The sequence below is a fragment of the Apteryx rowi genome, unplaced genomic scaffold (genome assembly GCF_003343035.1).
Source record: "Apteryx rowi isolate R43461 unplaced genomic scaffold, aptRow1 scaffold_123, whole genome shotgun sequence".
Classification (NCBI taxonomy): domain Eukaryota; kingdom Metazoa; phylum Chordata; class Aves; order Apterygiformes; family Apterygidae; genus Apteryx; species Apteryx rowi.
In genome coordinates, this window is record NW_020447453.1 from 677,488 (window position 1) to 698,101 (window position 20,614).

General features: G+C 42.0%; 1 protein-coding gene across 1 annotated transcript in view; it reads left to right on the forward strand.

Moving 5' to 3' along the window:
• The window catches only part of SH3RF3 (SH3 domain containing ring finger 3), a 109,406-nt gene extending 90,761 nt beyond the window's left edge, over positions 1-18,645 (forward strand). The window contains exons 10-11 of the mRNA XM_026055355.1: positions 7,180-7,517; positions 17,975-18,645. Of these exons, the coding sequence (XP_025911140.1) occupies positions 7,180-7,517; positions 17,975-18,143 (507 nt within the window). The 3' untranslated portion in view covers positions 18,144-18,645. The remainder of the gene's footprint in view (positions 1-7,179; positions 7,518-17,974) is intronic.
• Positions 18,646-20,614: the final 1,969 nt, after the last annotated feature.

Genomic DNA, 20,614 nt, shown 5'->3' on the forward strand with positions numbered 1-20,614 from the left:
GTACAGAAGTGGTTCCCCACCTCTATGTGTCCCTGTTGCCACTCTCTGTGCTTTCTGTAGTTCTGCAATATGTGTTTTCAGATGCGGTGGCCAGAACTGCACACAGCATTGAAGATGGTAGGCAAGGCAGGGTTTTCTGCAGCGGTGTTTTCTACAGATGTTTTTTGCCTCATTCTCTAGTCCTTTCCTAACAATTCCCAATATTCTGCTTGCCTTTTTAGGATTAAGTATTTGTATTCCCAGAGCACATACCACATTTGCTTTTTGGCCAGTTTTGCAGTGGGCGTTGGCTTTTGTGAGTACAGAGGTTTATTACCTTTAAGCCTCTTGCTGCATAGTGGAATTCACAACTCCCAGACAATGTGGGAGTAGAATAAGGTGCCTAGAAAATTGGAGTCACAAAATCCTGGGTCTAAGTTAGCTGGCAGAGGGTACTGGTAAGAGAAGGGTGGCTCAGGTCTTGCTTTTTTCACTGCAAGGAAGTTACCTGCTTCCACTTAGCATATGACCCATCCCACAGRGTGACAACTCTTCCTTCTAAAAATAAAGGATGAGGCATTCCCCTTAAAACTGAGCAGGAGCTGGTAGTCATGCTTGGGTGTCCCACGCTTTCAGCACTTGCCTGTAATTCCTTGGCTCAGTTTTCTCCTGAAACGAGATGGGAACTCGCATTCCCYGGGTGAATCAACACTTTACGCCTCTCCGCATAGGCTGTGCAGAGGGACAGGAGGGTGGTGCAGAGCAGGGGAGATCTCAGTGTGTCATGCTGCAGATTCTTATTCATGTTGGATAATCAAACACCCAGCAGGCTGCTGGGTGAAGAAGGAAGCTATACCTCAAATGGGTACAAGAATATTGTGTCTACCCCCTTGTTTTGTGTTCCCGGAGGGGTTGCTCACACTGCAGGGGAAAAGTGGAATAAAACTAGGAATAAAGCACATAGCGCTTGTGAGCTTGAACTTCTAAAGATGCTGRCTACTTGGAAAAAAGTGGAAATGTTACCACTGACTTTATTGGAACCATGGTTTCATCATCCTCTTTGCTGTTGTTGTCACATTTCACTTTATCGGTACCTGATTTTGAATAACTTTATCAGGGTATTGGGAAATTTTAAGTTTTCCAAAGCTTGGTTTTAGCTTTTCCTACTGAAAAAAATCACTGAATGCTGTTAGTGAGGCATGCAGTAAGTTGCATATCTTACAAGTTTCCATACCTTTCATAGCCATCACCTTTTTCCTACATGCCAGACCAGGAAAAAGGATGAAATATAAACCATCAGTCCATCAGGTTCTCCTTCCATCAAACAGAGAAAGGCAATAGCAGTGTAACAAGTCATCTGTCCCTCATTCACCATTAATAGTTTTAGTGTGACAGTAGTTTTGCCTTTTACCTTCTGTCTATTGCAAATGCAACCTACTGCAGGAAGCTTGCCAAGATCTGAGAGTCTCTACTTCTACTTCTTTTTTTTTTCTGTGAATTAGCCTTTAACTTTGTTCCAGTATTGGAAAGATCTAATATTCCATCTAAGCTCAATATTCAAATAGATTTCTAGAGTTCCCTTTATCTCTTTTACCAGTCTCTAGAGCCCTGCATCCACCCCCCTTCAACAAAAGCACATGATTAAGTACCCATGTGCTTTGCTGTATTGGGACCTGTACACCAGTTCCTCTTCTCAGTTTTTTTTCCAAAACATTTGAAATGCCTTGGTCAGGTCTAACTGCAAGACATTTTACTTATTTTCTACTGACTTTAATACTAATTATTTTAAAAGTCAGTGGCCATAAGTCTAACATGTTTGTGCATTTATGTATGTATGTTACTGTCACTGGGATTTGAAACCCAATGAATGATACTACAATTCTAAAATCCTTTTTTCCTTGTTATTATTTAACTTGTATGCTCAGATTTTATAATAATAGACTTCTGACCAGAAGCAGCTGTCTCCATTAAAAATTAAATCTTTGGCAAGTATTTCCATGCAATGTATGATACAGAACTAGTCTTTTCCTAAAATCAGAAAGAATTATGTAGTAATTATGGAGAATAATTACTGTTCCATCTTGATCAGCACATCACCTATGCCTCAACAGAAATAGTGACAAACTGCAAATGATAAATTCATATCCAGAAACATCACAGACCTGAAGTTTTCATTTGAGACAATGCTGATTTTTTTTGTGTGTTTTTCTTTTATAATTATCAAAATCTCAAGTCAAATAATTTTACACAGGTTTTAAAAATCCAAATAACTTTTTCCCTAAAAGACTTAATCCAGTACCACTTACTCTTCTATGGTAAGTGTCAATCATCAATAGCCAAATTGGAGTCAGAATAAAAATGGACTACTCTCCACACACTAACTTAAATTTACTGAAACAAGTACTGACCAAGTTAAACACGCAATAGAGGTGGTGGTTTGGGGGTACTGACTGACAGATGAATTTCTCATTTGTTTTTCAGGGCTCAGGGCAACATTTATACAGTTTTGTTACTTTTTTCTGTTTTCAAATGAAATCTCTTTTTCCCCTCTGGCTTTCTTATCTATTGCTGTAACTGCTGGTACATGAAAAATTACCTCATCTCTGTGGCTGGAGCCAGGTTTTCTATCAATCAATCAGCTGCAATAAAGTTTCCTCATTTATTTAATGAGCCTGGATAGGTAGGAAATGAAGAATTAGGAGCTGCAGATGAAGAAAAGTAAACCGGAATTTTCTGTGTATTAGGACGGTTATAAAAAAAAAAGGAAGATGATCTGTATTAATATAGCCAGCATGTATAATTGGTATTTGGATTATGGCATGATTATTACCTTGCAGACAGGGGACTTGGTTATCACTCAGTCATCAGCAAAGTAGCTGCATTCTGTGCTCATCTCATCTCTGAAGCTGAAAGAAGAGCTGGTTATTATCTTCAAGTAGAGTTATTAATGAGGGGAAGAATCATCCCCAATTATTGTGAAGCAAAATATTTCAACATTTACATATCTGAGACTTTAATGTTGATCTAGTCCTGCACGAGTTTTTAAGCTCAGACTGCATTCACTTTTCAAAATGTTCCCACAGTGACATATCAATGGGAACTTGCACCTATCCAAGTGTTAGCTCCCACAAAGTGCACTTCGGGATCACAGAAATGTGGCACATCCCGTCCATGTGCTACCAGAGACTGATTCCCACTGAGATCCCTTCAGGCTCCAACATAGGAACAGTTTCATGCTAAGACTTTGTTGGGGAAGAAAGAAATTCTGACCTGTGTATACTGTCTATGTTCACAGTCCCTTTTTTTTTTAATTAACAAGAACCAGCCTGGGATTTATTTGAAAGAGCTAATTTCACTCTTTTTTTCTCTAACAAAGTATCGATCCTTCTGAAATTAATGGTTTTCAAGTTTTGGGTATAAACATCCTAGAATAAAATCTGAGCAACATAAAGGTGATGATTTAAATTCAGTTAAACATGTTGGCAGCAACCAAGAGACAGGAGAAGTGCTGTCAGTGCTGTGAATCCATCCATCAACACAGATGCAAGGTTCTAACCTTGGCAGGTTCAGGAAGTAGACACATCAAACACAGTCTGCAGTCAATTGGAAATGTAGCTATCAGACTAAGAAAACTCAATAATTACACAGCTGTTTTAGCAGATTACAGATTKCCTAGAAAACAATGTAACAGTGGTCTGTGAATGCAAAAGGGAAACTTTATTTTTCTTCATTAAAAAATGTAATTCCTGAAAGTCATCAGGTATGGCCTCTGTAAATTTTTTATCCCTTTCCAAAACCCACAGAGTCTGTAACCGACTGATGTAGATTTTTCTATGGCATTTATGCCCATTAATTAATGCTTAGTTGATTTACAGTGAAACTGCTGCAGAAAGGACTGTCTTGGATGGCCATATAAATATTAAATTAATTTCTTGTGAAGGATGGCTGCTATTACACTAAATATTAAATGAATTCATAATACTTGGACATTTGCTATAAATCATCACTGGGACTGCGTTCTGAAATTCCATTCCAAAGACTACATCTTTTTTTTTGTAATACTAAAGCCGTGGAAAAAGACCAGTTGCTCTCAGAGAAATGTACAGCTTTGAAAAACTGGCAACATTAATGCATTCCCCCAGGACTAGGAGGAGTTTTAACTTAGTCCTGTTTTACAGATGCGGGGAGGAGGCATGGTGAGGTTGAGCTGCTGATCACAGAAGGTTCAAAACCAATCTGTTTCTCATGACAGACATAGCAGTAGGTTATCAGCTCCTGGCAATCTTCGTTTTGCTGGAAGTGCTCTGAGCAGCGTCAGCAGGGGACCTGACAATGCAATACCAGMAGAGGCGGAGAGCATTTGCCAGACTCGGTTAAAGGGAGAGAAAGCTGGATGCATCCAGGCACCCAAACTGTTTAATATCGGTTCACCTCTAAATATCTTGCCCGAGGCCATAATGGGAAGGATGGGACTCTTCAATTTTTGACTAGCAGGTCTAGGCTCAGCAACTGAAGTAAGTCGTCTTGTTTCTTTAGGGAACAGAGATTTTAATCTCAGAAGTTTTGTAAAATGCTTTGTTGACTAAAAAGAGGCTAAAAATCAATTCTTTATGATTTTTCCTTTTGTTACAGTAGAACAAAGGGTACATCAGTATTTTCATTATAGCTCTCTATTATCTGAGGCATAGTAGCTTGAGTGTAGAAATTTATGCTAGGAGTAACCTTGTAGGGTTGAAGCTCTTTTATAATCAAAATTGAATGACTGTCGGACTCAGCTACTCTTTAATATACAGATGGGTGTGAATATGTGTATTTCCTTCTTTCCAAAGATTTTTGCTTCCATGCTTTAAATGGTCTAAGATGTGCAAGGTTTTTCTAATGAAAATTTGCCAAAGTATTTAAATTAGAAGCAAAAATTAGAAAAGCTGCTACCACATAGGAATATTAATTGTTCATTATACAGGGCTTTAGTTCACATAGTTGCTTTGCATGTGCAAAGCTGCCAATTAAAGAGCCTCGAAGCGCTCACTGCTGCACAATAGCCATTTCTCCAGACCCCCACAATGGCTATTGTACTCTGTCACTGACCTTTAGACACCTTCAAATGCATATTGACACAGTATGCCAGGATCATTAGAGGTATTGTTTCCATGCGCCACAGGGAAAGAAGAGTTTTGCAATTTCGTGAAGAGCTTTACAATTTGATATAATGATGACAGCAACAATATCTCTTAATTAGGATGTGAGAGAAACACCAAAGTATACTTTAAGTGAATTCCTAGCACCTAGCACAGTTCTCACAAGGGTTCCTTTCCATCAGGGAAAGAGGAGGYGTACCAGGGAGGTTTGGTCTGCTTGTCGGTTGTTGCCACAGGAATTAATTTAGGGATTTTGACCTGATGGTGCTGTATGGCTGGCCTCCCTTGGCTTCCATGGATTCTGCTTGGATGAGCATCATCTTGGCAGGATAGGTCCCTTAATCTGTAAAGTAACCCATAAATGACAAACGTCCTTTAGCAGAGCATATGGTTGGGACCTGCAATGTGCGGGAGCCTGGGATCTGGAAGCTTAGTTCAGACTCCACTCTTCAAAAATCAGTGGAGGTTGTCTCTGTAATAAAACTGTTCTTCAGTTTTTCTTTCCCATGTCTTAATATCTAAGGTATCTCAGCTCTCTCACGAGTCTATGACAGCTAAAGAGAGCCAACAAGAGACCTTAGGGAGCAGAGACACCAGCTATTCCAAATACATTACAGTAAATCTGAGTATCTTCCAAACGCTTATATTCATTTTATTGTAGTCTTTTTCCAGTTCTTTAAAGCTGCTTTGAGAAATGACTTCAGTAATCAGCACATAAAAATAGCATCATTTTAAATCTTATATGGGACATTTTGTCTACACAGAATAAATAAACTGCTGTCTTGTAATTCCAAGGAGTATTTCTGCTGGAAGATAGATAGATAGTTTCTGGCCCATAAGTACTACAGTTGCTGGATCTTTTTTCCCCCAGGGATCCCATTATAGAACAAATTATCAAATACAGCTAAACTTCACAGCCTTGAGTCTCTGAATATAGTCTTGGGTAATGGTTTGAACTTCAGATAGAAGAAAAAGAAATCTAACAGACTTTTTGCAAAACTTCTTGTCTGGTTAAAAGATGGAAAATTTACTGCACAGCATTGTGGTTATGCTGGTTGCAACTCAAGCCTAGCACTGTGCAGCACATACCAGAAAATGTCCAGCTGTTGCACACAATGCCTCCACCCAAAAACTTTCTAGCTGAAGGAGAAAATATTCTCTATTTGTGTGTGCTTGAGGTAAACATGTAGTAAAATTTTTTACATTTTAAGACATGTAAAATTGGATACATTCCTTCAGGAACAAAATTTGAAAATTTTTTTTGCCTTAATTGAAAGAGCGCTTTATCCAGTTTTCATTTGTCTGTAGCAGAAAACATTGTAAAACACTGAAATTTCCCACGCGCTGATATTGTACTTGCTGATTGTAAATTTTGTGGTCTATCTTCAAACATCAAGATGATACTCTCCTGACCTTAGCACATCAGGAGAAGTCACCCCCTTCAGGGAGGGAGATGGGGGTAGGTACAGCTGTAGGACTGCAAGATGTGACAAGGGAGCACACTGGATCAAAACACCCTCCAGTGTCTCCATTCTCCTTCTGGTAAATTGGCATTGGATAGTAAATGAGGCAGTGACAATAGTGGTTCTCTTGCAGTGGGCCAAGATCTTTCCTAAGACCCTCATGCTTCCCAGTGGAGGTTTTCCACCACAGGGTCTGATTTATCATTTTTCAGGAGTTCCTCTATTGAGGGACAGGATCCTCCCAGAAGAGAGAGGGCAGCAGYCTGGTTGTCCGCCTTCTCTGGATGGGGAGTTTGTACTTTTGCTATCCCACTGTAACCACACTATTTCTCTCAAGAGGCTCATGATCACTGCCTGGGTGAATTTGAAAGTAGAGATCGTCTTTGTAATATGTTATGCCCTTATTCTGCTGAACAAGCACAGCGCTGTTGGGTAGGGAGGGATTTTCATAGGGTTTTAACAGCAAAGGCACAAATCCTGTGCCCTAGTCAAGGCTGTTTAGGAGGTTTCCTGCCACGCACAGTGAGATTTTCCAGAAGCAAAGCAAAGGGAGTTGGGGTGTCTGCTCACTCTCCATGTTTCCTGTGGTTGCTTTCCAGAAGGAGAAGAAGAGCGGGCTGCTGAAACTTCTAGCAGGAGCATCAACAAAAAAGAAGTCACGCTCGCCACCCTCTGTGTCCCCCACACATGATGCCCAGGCAGCCATTGAAGGAGTCCTGCAAGGGGCGRTGGGACCCGAGCTCTCCTCCCTCTCCAGCCACGGCAGGGCCGGCTCGTGCCCAATCGAGAGTGAAATGCAGGGAGCCATGGGGTTGGAGCCTCTGCACAGGAAAACAGGCTCCTTGGATTTGAATTTTTCCATCCCTTCTCCTGCCAGGCAGCCCCTTTCTTCCATGGCAGCTATCCGCCCAGAGCCCAAGCCTTTGCCCCGGGAAAGGTAAGCCCTGTGTCTCCTGAGTCGTCTGCCTCCTCAGGCAGTGTTTGGAGGAAAGGTGTGAGGATAACTTGCATGAGGGTTGCTGCCGTTTTGCTGCTCTGTGGATTGACCGTCGGTTGCTCAGCTGTCTTTCAAGAAGAGGGGGCTCAGGTGCTTCTGCCCACTGCAAAACATTTGACACACGGTGCAGCTTTAATGTTCGTTGATCAAACAAATGGTATTGCTGGGCAGCAGCTGTGCTTTCTCAGCCCAGAGAGTGTGGCTGCTGCCGGCAAATGCCTCTTTTTAAATGGGATCCCCATGTTCCAATAAGCTTGTGGAGCAGCCGTGCGGTGCTCCCTGCTCGGGGATAGCAGGGAGATGTATTTGCTCATCAAGGCCACTTCTGGCCTGCACTGTATTACCAAGGACTGCTTAAAATTCTTGTTTAGGATACTCCCAGCTAGAGCCTTCCTCAGAGAACTGTTACCAAAAAAGTGTCTCATTTCTAGAGAGGAACGTACCAAGGATGCTGGGGTTCATTTTAACAGCCTGCTCTGCACCTTGGTACCTTAGAATAATTGACTATGCAAACCCAAAAAGAGTAGAATAGCAACAGCAAAAAAAGGGGATAAACTGGCAGAGAGAAAGAGAAGTGACTAGAAACAGTAGTACAAAAGAGAGCTAGGTCTCCATTTGCAGAGTCATATTGCACTGACATGATGCTATTGAAATGCTTTCCACTCAAAAAGTGTCTAAGGATTATGTTAGGCAGTGCCCGCTAAGAGGACATGGGTTTTGAAAAAAAACATCCAAGAGTTTTCAAAGAGCAATCTAGGGAACTACCTGGAGTTGATTTGTTAAACAATTTTGAAACAGTTTTAAGTCCCAGAGTTTTGAAAGAAGCTGGTTTTGTTTGAATGTATGAAAGAGGATAAATGAAATGGGTCGGGCAAGTCAGCCTGACCCTGAATCCACTCAGGCGGATGGAACAGCTAATGCAGGGCATGATAAGAAATACTACAGGACAGGTCACACCTTGCACATGATGTTTTATTGAATGCAGGTTGAAATTTGGTTGGGAAGGTAACACTGACACTGTAACAGACTTTCCTAAGGCACCTGGCTTGTCAGTGCAACATGKTTTTTTGAGTAAACTATAAAACTGACACACTTTATTAAGCACATATAAAACTGATTCACTGCTTGGCTTCAAATGTAATTATAGATTAGGAATCACTGGCAAATGATTGTGTATGAAGTGTAGCCCAACAAGAGTTGGGTCTTGCACCCCCACTGTCCAACATAAAATCTTTGCTGATGCAGTACAGATGACTCAAGTGGGAGGCAGATGATAAAGAGAGTAGACTCATTGGTACAGAGCTACTTCAGTGTATTGGTAAACAGCACATGGAGCAACAGTATGCTTCAGAAAAGCCAAATTTAGGCAAAATGGAGGGCTCAGAGAAGCATCATAAGAACAATGGAAGATTTAAAACAATATACTTCTAGTAAGGGAAACAAGGACCTCTGTTACACCTATTAAAGAGCAGGTTTAGGAACAACTTGGTAACAGTCTGTGAGAGACTGCAGAAAGGACAGACATGGGAATATTTTTAGTCTAGATTTGATGTTTTTCTAAAAGAGGTGCTGTAGTTCAAGTGCAGCTATTGGGCTTGAAGCAGAAATAAATGCAGGCAAGTCCTTCAGCAGTGTAACATAGGCAGTGATAGCAGACCATCATAGTAGTCTCTTGTCCTTAGAATCCATGAAAAAGCAATTTAATGAAAAGAGTGAAAAACCAACTGCACACTTAATTTGGTCTACATCAGTTTAGATTAATGCTATAAGAAAAGCTAAATCAATATAAACCAGATTTAGCACCAGTGTAACTAAATCAGTGGAATACTGCACCTTTAGTTAAATGTAACCATGAAAAGAAACCTGTAAAGCCATTCCCTGACATTTCTGGAGCTGGCTGTTCAGGCATTGCTTTCAAAGCCTTACTGCAGAGAAGTCTGGACACGTTTAATATGACAGTGCTAGTCCCCTATTCTACAAATTTCTCAGTTCACCTCAGGATAGTCCTGACAGTGAAAGGTTTAACTAATAATAGTATTAAGCAGCTGCAGGGAAACAGGATAGAACCGGAGAGACATGGGTTGGTGGTGTCTGCTCAGCATTGTTAGAGTCATGAGTAAAGAGATTTAGACTTCTATAACTGTGCAAATACTGTCAACTGCAGTATACAATGGTAAGGAACTTATTCTCATTTTAAGCATTTTTGATTCCTGAGTCTTAAATCTGAAAATAAGCTATAATTGAAGTAACCTTAATTATACACAGCAGGCAAGATTCTCTAACTGATTTATGAATTAACTTCCATATCACTGGTGTATCTGCATTCCTTAACTGATCATATGGGTTTTTTATGCCCATAATGGGAAATATTAATTACCTTCATGCACTAGGAAGGATAATGCTTAGTCCTGGAATAATCTGAGCAGATACGTTAAACACTTGTCTCTTAGAAATTCATCCCACATCCATCTGTGCTCATTAAATAGTCAAATGGCTCAGAAGTACCAAATTATATATTTTTTAAAACAAATTACAGTTTCAAACTGCTTGTTCTTTTCACATCTGGCAATGGAGGAACTTGCATTCAACATCTCTCAGCTCCATATTTTGCTTGTTTGCATTTTGGTGCATTTCATCTGCACAGTAGGAGCAATTCTGTGAAAAAAGCAAAGGGAGGGGAGGAAAAAAAGGTTAGATAAACAGATTCAGATGCTGGATGAAATTTTAAAAAGCTGCAAAGCATTTCAGTGCACTTAGCTGTACTTGGCTTTCTGTCTCCCAACGCCCATCTGTGCACATAGAGACAGAGCACTGAAAGGTTGGAAGAAGTAGCACATTCCTTAATATTTACAGCATTTGAAATGAGGTTCATACAGGCAGCAGAGCCTTGCTACTTCTTCCACAGAGGTTGGCTTGCAGCTCCAGCACTCGCCACATGCAGGCTACTGAGCAAAACCAAGCATTCATGCCACTAGCTGTATCAGAGGTGCATTAAAAGGCTCTAATTGCTTGCAGCTTGACACTCACAATTTAACAGAAGAATTACCTATTCCGCTGCCGTACAGCACAACCCTGTGCGGGAATTGCAGCCAGTCAGAAAGGAAGGCAAATTGAACTTGGTTTTCTCAGAGACTCTGCTAACTTTTATGCTCTCCTTCAATTTTTTGTGCATGGGGAAAGCAAGGAAAACAATTATTTTATCTTACCATACTTCGTATTTCTAGAACCTATTCCAGAACATACTTCCATTAGGATGGCTGGAAATTGGTCCTAGCTCTCCTGTCACTTAGGCTGGATGTTTACCCAGTTTGCTGGGACAGCTAGCATCCATCTCTACCTTCTGGGTGTAGTTTCCAACAGTACATTTATAAAGCCACCTTCCTTCAGCTGCTCGCTGCCATAAAGCATACAGCAGTCCAAGCAGCCGAGCAGAGAAATTTCCTAGGTGGTGCTCTTGTCACTTTGTGTTGCAATGATTGACTGTCCAGTGAACACCCCATCAGGCTGCCTGTGCTACATACACTTTTTTCCAGCTACTGCTCCGTCCAGTTCCTACTGGTGCAAGAAACAGGACCAGTATAGCCAGTCCTGTACTGCAATACCCTGTAGTGATGCGGGGCCTGAGCCAGCAGACTGGCCCACATCGCACTGACACTGTTGTTTACGTGGAAAAGGGATATGTAGTCTGCTTAACAGCACCAAAGCAAAATACTTTCCTTACCACCTCCTTCAAGAAAATATGCCTGTACATTAAGCAAAATAGGAGCACTGAATAGCGTGTGTGTGTGTGTGAGTGAGTCACGTTCCCCTTGCAGGTTGGCACTGTTCCCAGATACAAACCTGAGTAAAACATGTCACGCATTGTTGACTCTTTTATAGTAACTGGCACTAATTCTGCCATGTTATATTCTGATAAAGCAGTTATATCCAGACTTACTGTCACGACTGGCATATCCGTGCAGTATTTATGTGGTTTTCATGGAGCCTTCAAGCAAGCTGTAACTGCAACAGTGCTGCAGAATAAGATCGGAGCAGTGGGGTTGAGCTTTAAAGTACACCTCTCCATGAGTTGCCATGTATACTTTCTGCAAATCACTGCCACATTAGAAACTGAGCTTCCACTTCAAGGAAGCGTTCAAGCATGTGCTTCATGCCCATTGACTTCAATTTTGCCATTTACGTATATCTTCTTTGCCAAAAGGGAAAGCAAAGAAAAGGCTTTTTCATTCCTGGAAAGTGATACTAGAGGAATGACCCCAGGAGTATGTTCTGCCTGAACAGTGACATGCACACACATGGTTAAGTGCTTCTCTGACCAGGGATACCTAATTGAGAAACTAGAAGTAACCATCTCAGAAATTGAATACTGCAATATTTCCAGCAGAAGGCTAAAAGATCCAGCTGAGATCTGTTCTTCTAAGGCTGCTGATTCAGACACAGTAATATGGAAAGTGGTGAAGCAGCTTTTGGCTGTTGATGTGCAAAGGAGCTTTGCCGGTCTCTGCAATCTGCCAATGAAAGGATAGCGAAATAGAGCTCCACTGATGAGCAAGAGCAGTGGGCTAGATGCTTTATTTTCACTGATTAACTGTCCCCACACAAAACTAATTTGGCATCCCTAACACACAAGTGACCTGTTTGTTCTGCCTGAAATCCTTGCTCCTTTAGTGCAGAATACTTTTACAAACAGAAACTTTCATTAAGCTTCCAAACTCAAGCACTCTGAAGACAAAATGTGTCCAGATTGGAGGTTAGCCCTGCAGTCCTGATTTGCCTTGTTGTGCCTCTATTTTCCTAAGTCTCTCTGGTTCCATCAGTGCCCTGGATGCACGTATTCACTCAGGGAAGCAAATATTCAGTATTTTGTTTTTTTTCTCAGTGTCCAGGCTGGAGCCCAGCCCTTAATTACTGGTCAGTTCTGACTGATGCTGTTCAATGTCTATCTCTGCATGAATAACTTAGACCAGACAACTGATTCCTGCACACCTAACGTGCATGAGATGAGTCTCACTCTGTGGAAAGCGTGGCTGAAGTAACTTATCCAGCATCAGGCTTTACAACTGGAGGAGAGAGAGAATCCACTTTCCCAGGATAGCATTCACCTGTGCTACGCAGTGGGTTTCTCTGTAGTCACTTACTAGGTATCTTCCAACCTCTGCAAAAGATGAGGTGACTTTGGCAGACAGAAATCTCTTCCATGTCAGAGCCTTGACTCATGCCCAGAACAGGACCATTTTGTGCACTGAATGAGGCAGGGATCCAATGGGAAAAATAGTATGTGACCGTGTAATGAAAGACTCTATTGTGTACAAGCAAAAGTGAAGTTGTAGCCAATGTTAGTTGCCTGTTTCTTCATCTCAGATGCATGATTGTGAAACATTTGTGTTCATTTAAGGTGATGGGTGTTTTTATGCATCTATATACCCATAATTTTTAGAGTGATTTTGCTTTTTTTAAAGGAAACAAAACCAGAAATCCCATCACGTAACACACATTTGAGCTTAGAAACTCTTAGCTCCACCTTGCAGATGTCAGTGGTTGTAGCTAAGGGAGGGCTGGATGGGAGCAGCATTTCTTTTGCTCATGAGAGCAAGCACAGTAAAGTCACAGGACACCAGGTTTCACAGGTCTTTGCTGACAGCAGAGGAACGGTGAGAACTGACCCATTTCCAGCTCTCAGTGGGTGAATGCTGCTGGAGACTCTGTCCCCCTTCAGCCCCAGGGCCACCCTCTGTGCCTTGCAGTCTCCTGCCCCATGGGGTGTCGTGTCAAGCCCCAGGCTCTCTCCCACCAAGCCTCTTTGTCCTGCCAGTCACAGTTCAGCACAGCTTCCCCCTCCACAGCCATGTCCACATCTTGTGTTGGGTCTTCCAGTTTTCACTCTGGTCCCATTTATTCCTCAGCTCCCGGTTTTCTCCCTCAGTTCATCCAGCATCAACCTCCCTCCATCCCCTCCCTCGCTTTCCCTCACTCTCAGACTCCCTGAAGTTTCTCTTCCCAGGCAAACACAGTCCCCTGTCCTTGCTGATACTGCCCACAGCCTTCCTTAGTGTATCTTCTCTTGGGCACTGAGGACCATCCCCCCGCTCCAGGCCAGCTCCCAGTCCCGGTCTCCTCAGGCTGCTCTCCCCATCCCGCTTCCTTCCTCCATGCTCCCACTGTGGCTCTCATCTTCTCTGCATCTGTGTCAGTGGTTTCATCCTTTGCTTCAGCAAAAGTGCCCAACCAGGGATGCCATGGCAGCAAGCCCCGGAGAAGTCCAGCATCAAGCCCATGCCCTGAGAGAAAAAGAGGAGAGGAGCCCATTGCCGGGGAAGGAAGAGAAATGCAACCTTTGAGGTCCTGCAGGAGCCAGGACAACTCGGAGCATGAATCAACAGAGATTTTACCCTCAGTGCTCCTGCAAATCTCTACTAAGGATGTGCCATTTTGGGAAGTTTTGAAAGATTTTAATCTGGCCAAGAGTGGGTAGTTTTTCAAAAGAAGATCATCCTTGACAGACCAGCTGGGCCACAGACCACATCTTTGCTGCAGAGTTTGAAGATCCAAGAGCAGTTTGTGGAAGCCCTCACCCCAGTCCTGTTAGCACTGCAAAAACACCCTAGTATTATTCCCAGAAGTGCTGAAACAATTTGGACTGCGTGTGGGACTCTCAGCCTGATAAAGTGAACTGGAGAGTTTTGTCCAATATGGATAACAATTGGGAAAATTATGACTCACTGAAAGTATGCAATTACAACAGAAAATACCAAACATCCTTAATAATAGGCAGAGCTGCTTGCCACACCTGTAACTGTGGTCACTATGTAGCCACTTAGCATTTTAAAAAGCTGGTAATTTAGAGGTGTAATGTGACATGGAAAAAATCAACATTCTTCTGAGACCCATGTRAGATGCCAGAAAACAGTTTGGTGTAAGAAAACCTGCTATTTTATGGTATTTTCTCAAAGCGTAAGGGTCAGAAAGGGAAATGAGAAGAGGGGATATAAATAGAAGTATATAGGACTGCCTTTTGGGGAGTGAAGAGGATGTATGCGAGGGAAGAGAAAAGAGATCTCTTCTGCCAAAAAATGTGGCTAATATATATATTTGCAGTTAAGTTCCAGAGAAAAAAAACTAGGCTGAAATGCYACCTGGAGGTGTCCAGTAGCATCACATGCTCTGACAGGAGCGATTTATGGTGCCTGACAGTCCCTTGCTGGCAGCGGTGCTGTGTGATCATTTATTCTGTACATTGCAACCTTGATTGTTCTGGCTCTCCTAGGCTGTGCTCCCAAACCATCTCAAGGGAAAAAAAAAGGCAAGCATCTTTTTCTGTCTCTCATGGAAGATTTTGTAACTGATTTGCAAGGTCTTTTATATCTAAGATTTTATTTTTCCATCAAAAATACTTTAGCATTATCATATGAGGTACCATAGTTAATTAAAATTAAACCATAACATTTTGGGTTTCCTTAAATGGGAAAAAGTACTTCATTTTGTAATGCAGTGACTGAGATTCATTTTTTTAAATCTCTAAGGAAATGTTCTGTCGAATTGATTTGATGAAGATGGGCACATTCTTATTGAGCGTGGTCACTTCTCTGCTAATATGAACCATTTAGGGACTAGCAACTCATCACTAGTAAGTTGTAATCTATCTTTAGAAGGATGGCTTTGTACAGGATTCCCAGCTGGATTTTGGGGATGACCTTACACATGTGTCTGTATTTCTGTTTCCCTGGATGTCAAAAGGGCCTGTCAGTCCCTCCGCACGACTTGGCTGCTGCTGAGGATCAATCCTTTGTTTCCTCAAAGCCCTCTGAGATCCTAGAGCAGAGCTCTGATATGCTGTGATTGTATATACAGTTGTGAGATCTGAAACTTGGCATCATCTTAGCTAAAATTGTTCCACTCTGATAATTTAATTAATCAACATTGAAGCAGAGTGTTTGAAATAATGTGTGCATTCATTTGCATAATGGTTGTAATTGGCAAAGCTTCCTAATGTAAGTGTAGCTGTTCCACAGATGATAGTGTGATAGACCATTTTCCTGCAGGCAGCCAACAGCACACATTTCAACTTCTATTATTTTGCTTTTCCACAGAGGAAGGCAGTGACAACTAGATTTATGGGCCAAGGGACAGAGATGATTTCTGATGGCACTTGAACACCTATATTTTCTACATGACTGTGTTGCCATGCCAAGATAAAAAGGCTGTAATCAGGTTTTAGAGCAGAACCTACACTCTGAATGGAGTTGAATGTGTTTCCAAGTAACCGGATGTTTGGCCACGGAGATCTCCTTTAGCCAAATCTAGTATTTTCACGGTCATGTCAGAATGGAGTCTCTAGTTTCAGAACAGCAATCACTAGGTACCAAAGCCATGTCTGCAAAGAAAATTAACGACTGCCACTCAAGAGCCCCTTGCTTTGGTACCATCCCACTGGGAATGGCCTCAGGGAATGCTCCAGACCTGTCGGTGCATATTGAAGTTAGGCCTGAAAGGCAGGATATTATTTTAAATAAATACTTGCCTTTTAAAAAACATGAATGGGGCATCAATGGCCATGCAGTGGTTGTGGAGGTATTAATCCTCAGGAGATGGACTTTGGATAATCAATTGGCATCTTTTAACTATCTTACCCTATTCATTACTTTGCAATTAGCAAGGCAATTATTGATTGTTAAACAAATGCCAGATGACTGCAGAAGTACCTGTGCTTAGGAAGAAGATGAGTGCACCAGAAATATATTCACTACTCTGTGCACAAGTGCACTGATATGAAAGGGCCCAATCTGTATTCTCAGGAGGACAATGTCTGGTGATGAGCCTGAGTGCAGAATAGTCATCTCAGGATCAGACCCATCATTACTTCTTTAAAATGAAGTGATGCATGAAAACTGAGTACCTAGAGAGTCCTGTGAATGGTTCAGCACCGGGGCTCCCTCTTGATCTGGAGAGTACTTAGGAAGTCATTTGATATCTCTGTRTTTTAGCTTCCCTTCTAAGTTTGAGGGACCCAAAGTGCATTCACAGGATGCATTATAAGAAGAAAAACGTGAACTGTTTTCACTGATCTCTGGTGATATCAAAGACAATTGGTCACAGCACTGCAAATTCCATTTTTAGGTGCAGCAGATGCAGTGATGAATGAGACACGTTACAGTAGAGGCAGATACAGCGCTAGGAGAGAGCACCAGTGTCCCTCGTGCAGGCTCATGAAGGCCTTCAGAAGTAGGGACTGCTGTCATTAGTTCAGACATTTAACAATACCTGCCTGCTTTTATAGTCTGGCCTTAGAGCATATCCCAGTGAGGTCTCCAGTCAAGCTGGCCAGAAATCCTCCCATGATACTGACTTTTAGTAGGAAACGTAGCTGCATCAGATGCAACTGATTTGTGAAAATACAGCTTACTGATGTTTCGAAAAGTACTTTTCCCAAGATTTCTGCTTCACAGGAAGTGGGGGAGGTGAGATGATTGTTTCTGACTTGAAACAAAGCCATTTTTTTAATAAATAAAAATGTTCCCATGTTCTGAATTTTGTCCTGTACAAGCTCTGAGCCAGCAGGAGCCTATGTGGCAGCTTGACTGAGAAACCAGCCTGCCTCTGAGCTGCAAAGCGCACAGCGAGCCTGCACAAGTGTTTGAAACGGGGAGGAAACCTGCCTCCTCTTTCTTTCCTGGAGCAGGCTGACTTGATGTGGGATTTCAGGCAGCTGCTGGTGCTGGCACTTCATTAGCGCTCCTGGGAAAGTAGCAAAGAGTGTGAAAGCAGAGCTGACTTTTAGGTCTTACTTACAGGTCAGCACCAAAAATAGGAAAAGGATCTGCATAGTCAAAACTGGCTTGCAAGTGCCATACTGTGCAGTCACTACGGTACCTTCAGTAGGATTTTGGGGACAGTTTCCTTTTCAACAGCCAGCCTGTCCTCTTACACAGCACCTCAGATCCACCCAGGGAGTGTCAGAAAAGTGGGGGCCCAGGCCAATGTAACACAGAATCACAAAATCACAGAATGGCTGAGGTTGGAAGGGACCTCTGGAGATCATCTGCTCAAGCAGGATCACCTAGAGCAGGTTGCCCAGAACCGTGTCCAGACAAGTTTTGAATATCTCCAAGGATGGAGACTCCACAGTCTCTCTGGGCAACCTGTGCCAGTTTGACCACCCTCATGGTAAAGAAGTGTTTTCTTATGTTCAAGTGGAATTTCCTGTGTTTCAGTGTGTGCCCGGTGCCTCTCGTCCTGTCACTGAGCACCACTGAGAGGAGTCTGGCCTGTCCAGAAAAGGCAAACACCAACAGCGGAGGCCAAATTGCTAGTCTGGCTGAATCTGCAGAGCCTTGTGTTGGTGCTTGCGTCAGGCGGCTTGATTTGCGTCTGATGCACTCCTTGCATTTTTGTTTCCAAAGGTACCGTGTTGTGGTTCCCTACCCACCGCAGAGCGAGGCTGAGATTGAACTGAAAGAAGGTGACATTGTGTTTGTGCACAAGAAAAGGGAGGACGGCTGGTATAAAGGGACATTACAGAGGAACGGCAGGACGGGCCTCTTCCCTGGGAGCTTTGTGGAGAGCTTCTGAGGACCGATCGTGGCTCTCCGAACTGGCGGGGCTTTCAGGAGAAATCCCATAGCACAAGAAGAGACAGCAAAGGGAAACTTGACTGATAACCACTGCCATTTTTATTTCCAAAGACTCCCCCAGGTCCTTCAGTCTACAGCTTTGGAGACACAGTGCCCCTCTGTGCTTCTGAAACCGCATGCGGTGCATACAGTGGTATGTTGAAGTAGTGCCTTCCACCTGGAATCATGGACTGAAAGGACGCCCATTTGGACTGTACGTAACCTAAACTCCAGCTGTTAACCCTTTGTGTAAATTATAGAGAAAATATCTTTAAAAAGATTAAGAGGAAAGTTGTTATATTGCTGTAACTTATTTGTCAGAGCTGCAGTGTTCTTGTTACTGGCCTATGCAAGACGGATTTGAGAGTTCAAGGAGGTGTGCTAGGAAGCTCTTAAACTAGGATTTTGCTTTTCCTGAGGGAAAAAGGGGAAGGGGAGGGTGGAGAAAAAAACAGGTAAGATTTGTGCATTGTCATGCAAGAAAAAATGAAGAGTCCAAAATGTTAATGTCATGCTTTCTATATACCTCAAAGATATGCTGCGTAAGTTTGTCAGTAAACGTGTTAGTGCTCAGAGTCCCATATCATCCAGTGTCCCAGTGTTATCACTGGGGAGATCCTGGAGGAAGTTCAGATCCACCATTCAACTGTGGTTATTTGAGCAGAATCCCTTTTGCCTGTCTTCTGCCCTTATTATATGCAGCATGGATTTTTGTCCTTCAGTATCACTTTCCATTGCTTTTTTGATGACGTACCTTTTTACTGTAAGAATTGTTATACTTTATATATATTCCTAATAGATCAGACATTTCCTCTTTTTCATACATCTGGTGCTATTTTTTTTAATTGTTAAAGATTTGGTTTGGTTAAACAGAGAGGCTGCAACAAGATTTGCATTTAACATGTGAAATTAGAAATGTACCTGAAGATCAAGATCAGACAGTTTGGTTCATGTTTCATAGAGGAAGAAAGAAAAAAACTGCTTGGTCACTGATAAATATACCTTAAGGAGTATGCGTGTGCAATAAGCACACGCTCACATCTCATATATATTTATAGCGTCTGATGACCTACACTAAAGCACAACATTCTGTCTAGAGAGTAATAATTACTCCAGAATTGGAAGTAATTCCCAGAGGAATCATTTTAATTGACTTTTTCATGGCAATAAGAAGAACACTGCAGGTTCTAGTACACACAGGGACTGTGGAAATTTCCTCTGGAGCTGCATCACAGAGACGAGAGCTGATCTGCGATGGCTGTAATTATCATTATCGAAATGTGATTTCTCACTGTAGAAATGTACGGTCCTGGAGACTGTTCCATTTCTTAACATGGTCAAGCTACAATACAAAATGTATCAGGCAATATAAGCTTCCATCTACCAGGGACTTAAAGGTGCAATAAATGTAAAGCAAGTTTAGTCAGTTATTCATATCAAGCAGAATGAGAAAAAATCAATAATGTAATTGTGAGAGTATTTAAAAAGAAATCAATTCTTGATGAATGAAACGTGATGAAAGAATTTTCTTAGCTGTATCTGTACCTTGCCTTTCCCAGCGGCTGGCTGTTGGCCAAAGCCAGCATGTGGTGATCATTTAAAAGCGTGTCGGAGGCACTATAACCTGGAGATGATCTTATTGAAAGGAAGAGGCCCAGTGGGTGAACATCATTACTGTGTTACCAGTATTTCATATGCGAAGGTGTAAGTTTTGTTCTCATTCAAGCCGTGTACAGTATATTAGGGCATATCAAAACACATAGAAGTGAATGTTCCTATTTAAGTTCAGCTCTGTGACTTTGTTCTCTGTAAAATAAGTTTTTTCTTGCTGTCATATGTAACAAACAGATTCCAGAAACACAGTCCATGGCCAAGTATAGCACCTTCAAAAAGGGAGGCATTATTTTCAGGGTGTTTCTTTTTATACTTAACGTTGCTGCATTTGTTCATGTTCCAGATTGTAGYGAGTCAGCCACTAAAAAGTTTAGTTACTGTTGAGAGGAAATTGCCTTTTTATAACCAATAAGAGATTGAAGAAATGTCTTCTGCAATGACTGGTTTGAGAATAGAACCATATCTGTCCAGTTATTTGGTCCAAATCAGAATTGGTATCACTGCACCTCAAGCAGTAAACTGCACAGTTAGCGAGTTAGCAAAGCCAAAATGTGTGTTACTGATTCCAATAAAAATCCTGGGTTAGATCTGTCAGAGACAAGGAGATTTTTCTGACAATTTACAGTGGTTAAAGTTTTCTTAAAATTCTGTTCCGTGAGTGTATTTACTACACTCAGAAAAATGAAACAGGATGACGGCTTGGTTGCTGCCTATTGTGTTTAGCCAGATCTAAAATGGTTCCAGATTTCCACGTTTTAATGCTTAACTCTAAGAGGACAAAAGTTGGTATGCAAGAAGATAGAGGAAAACAAGCAG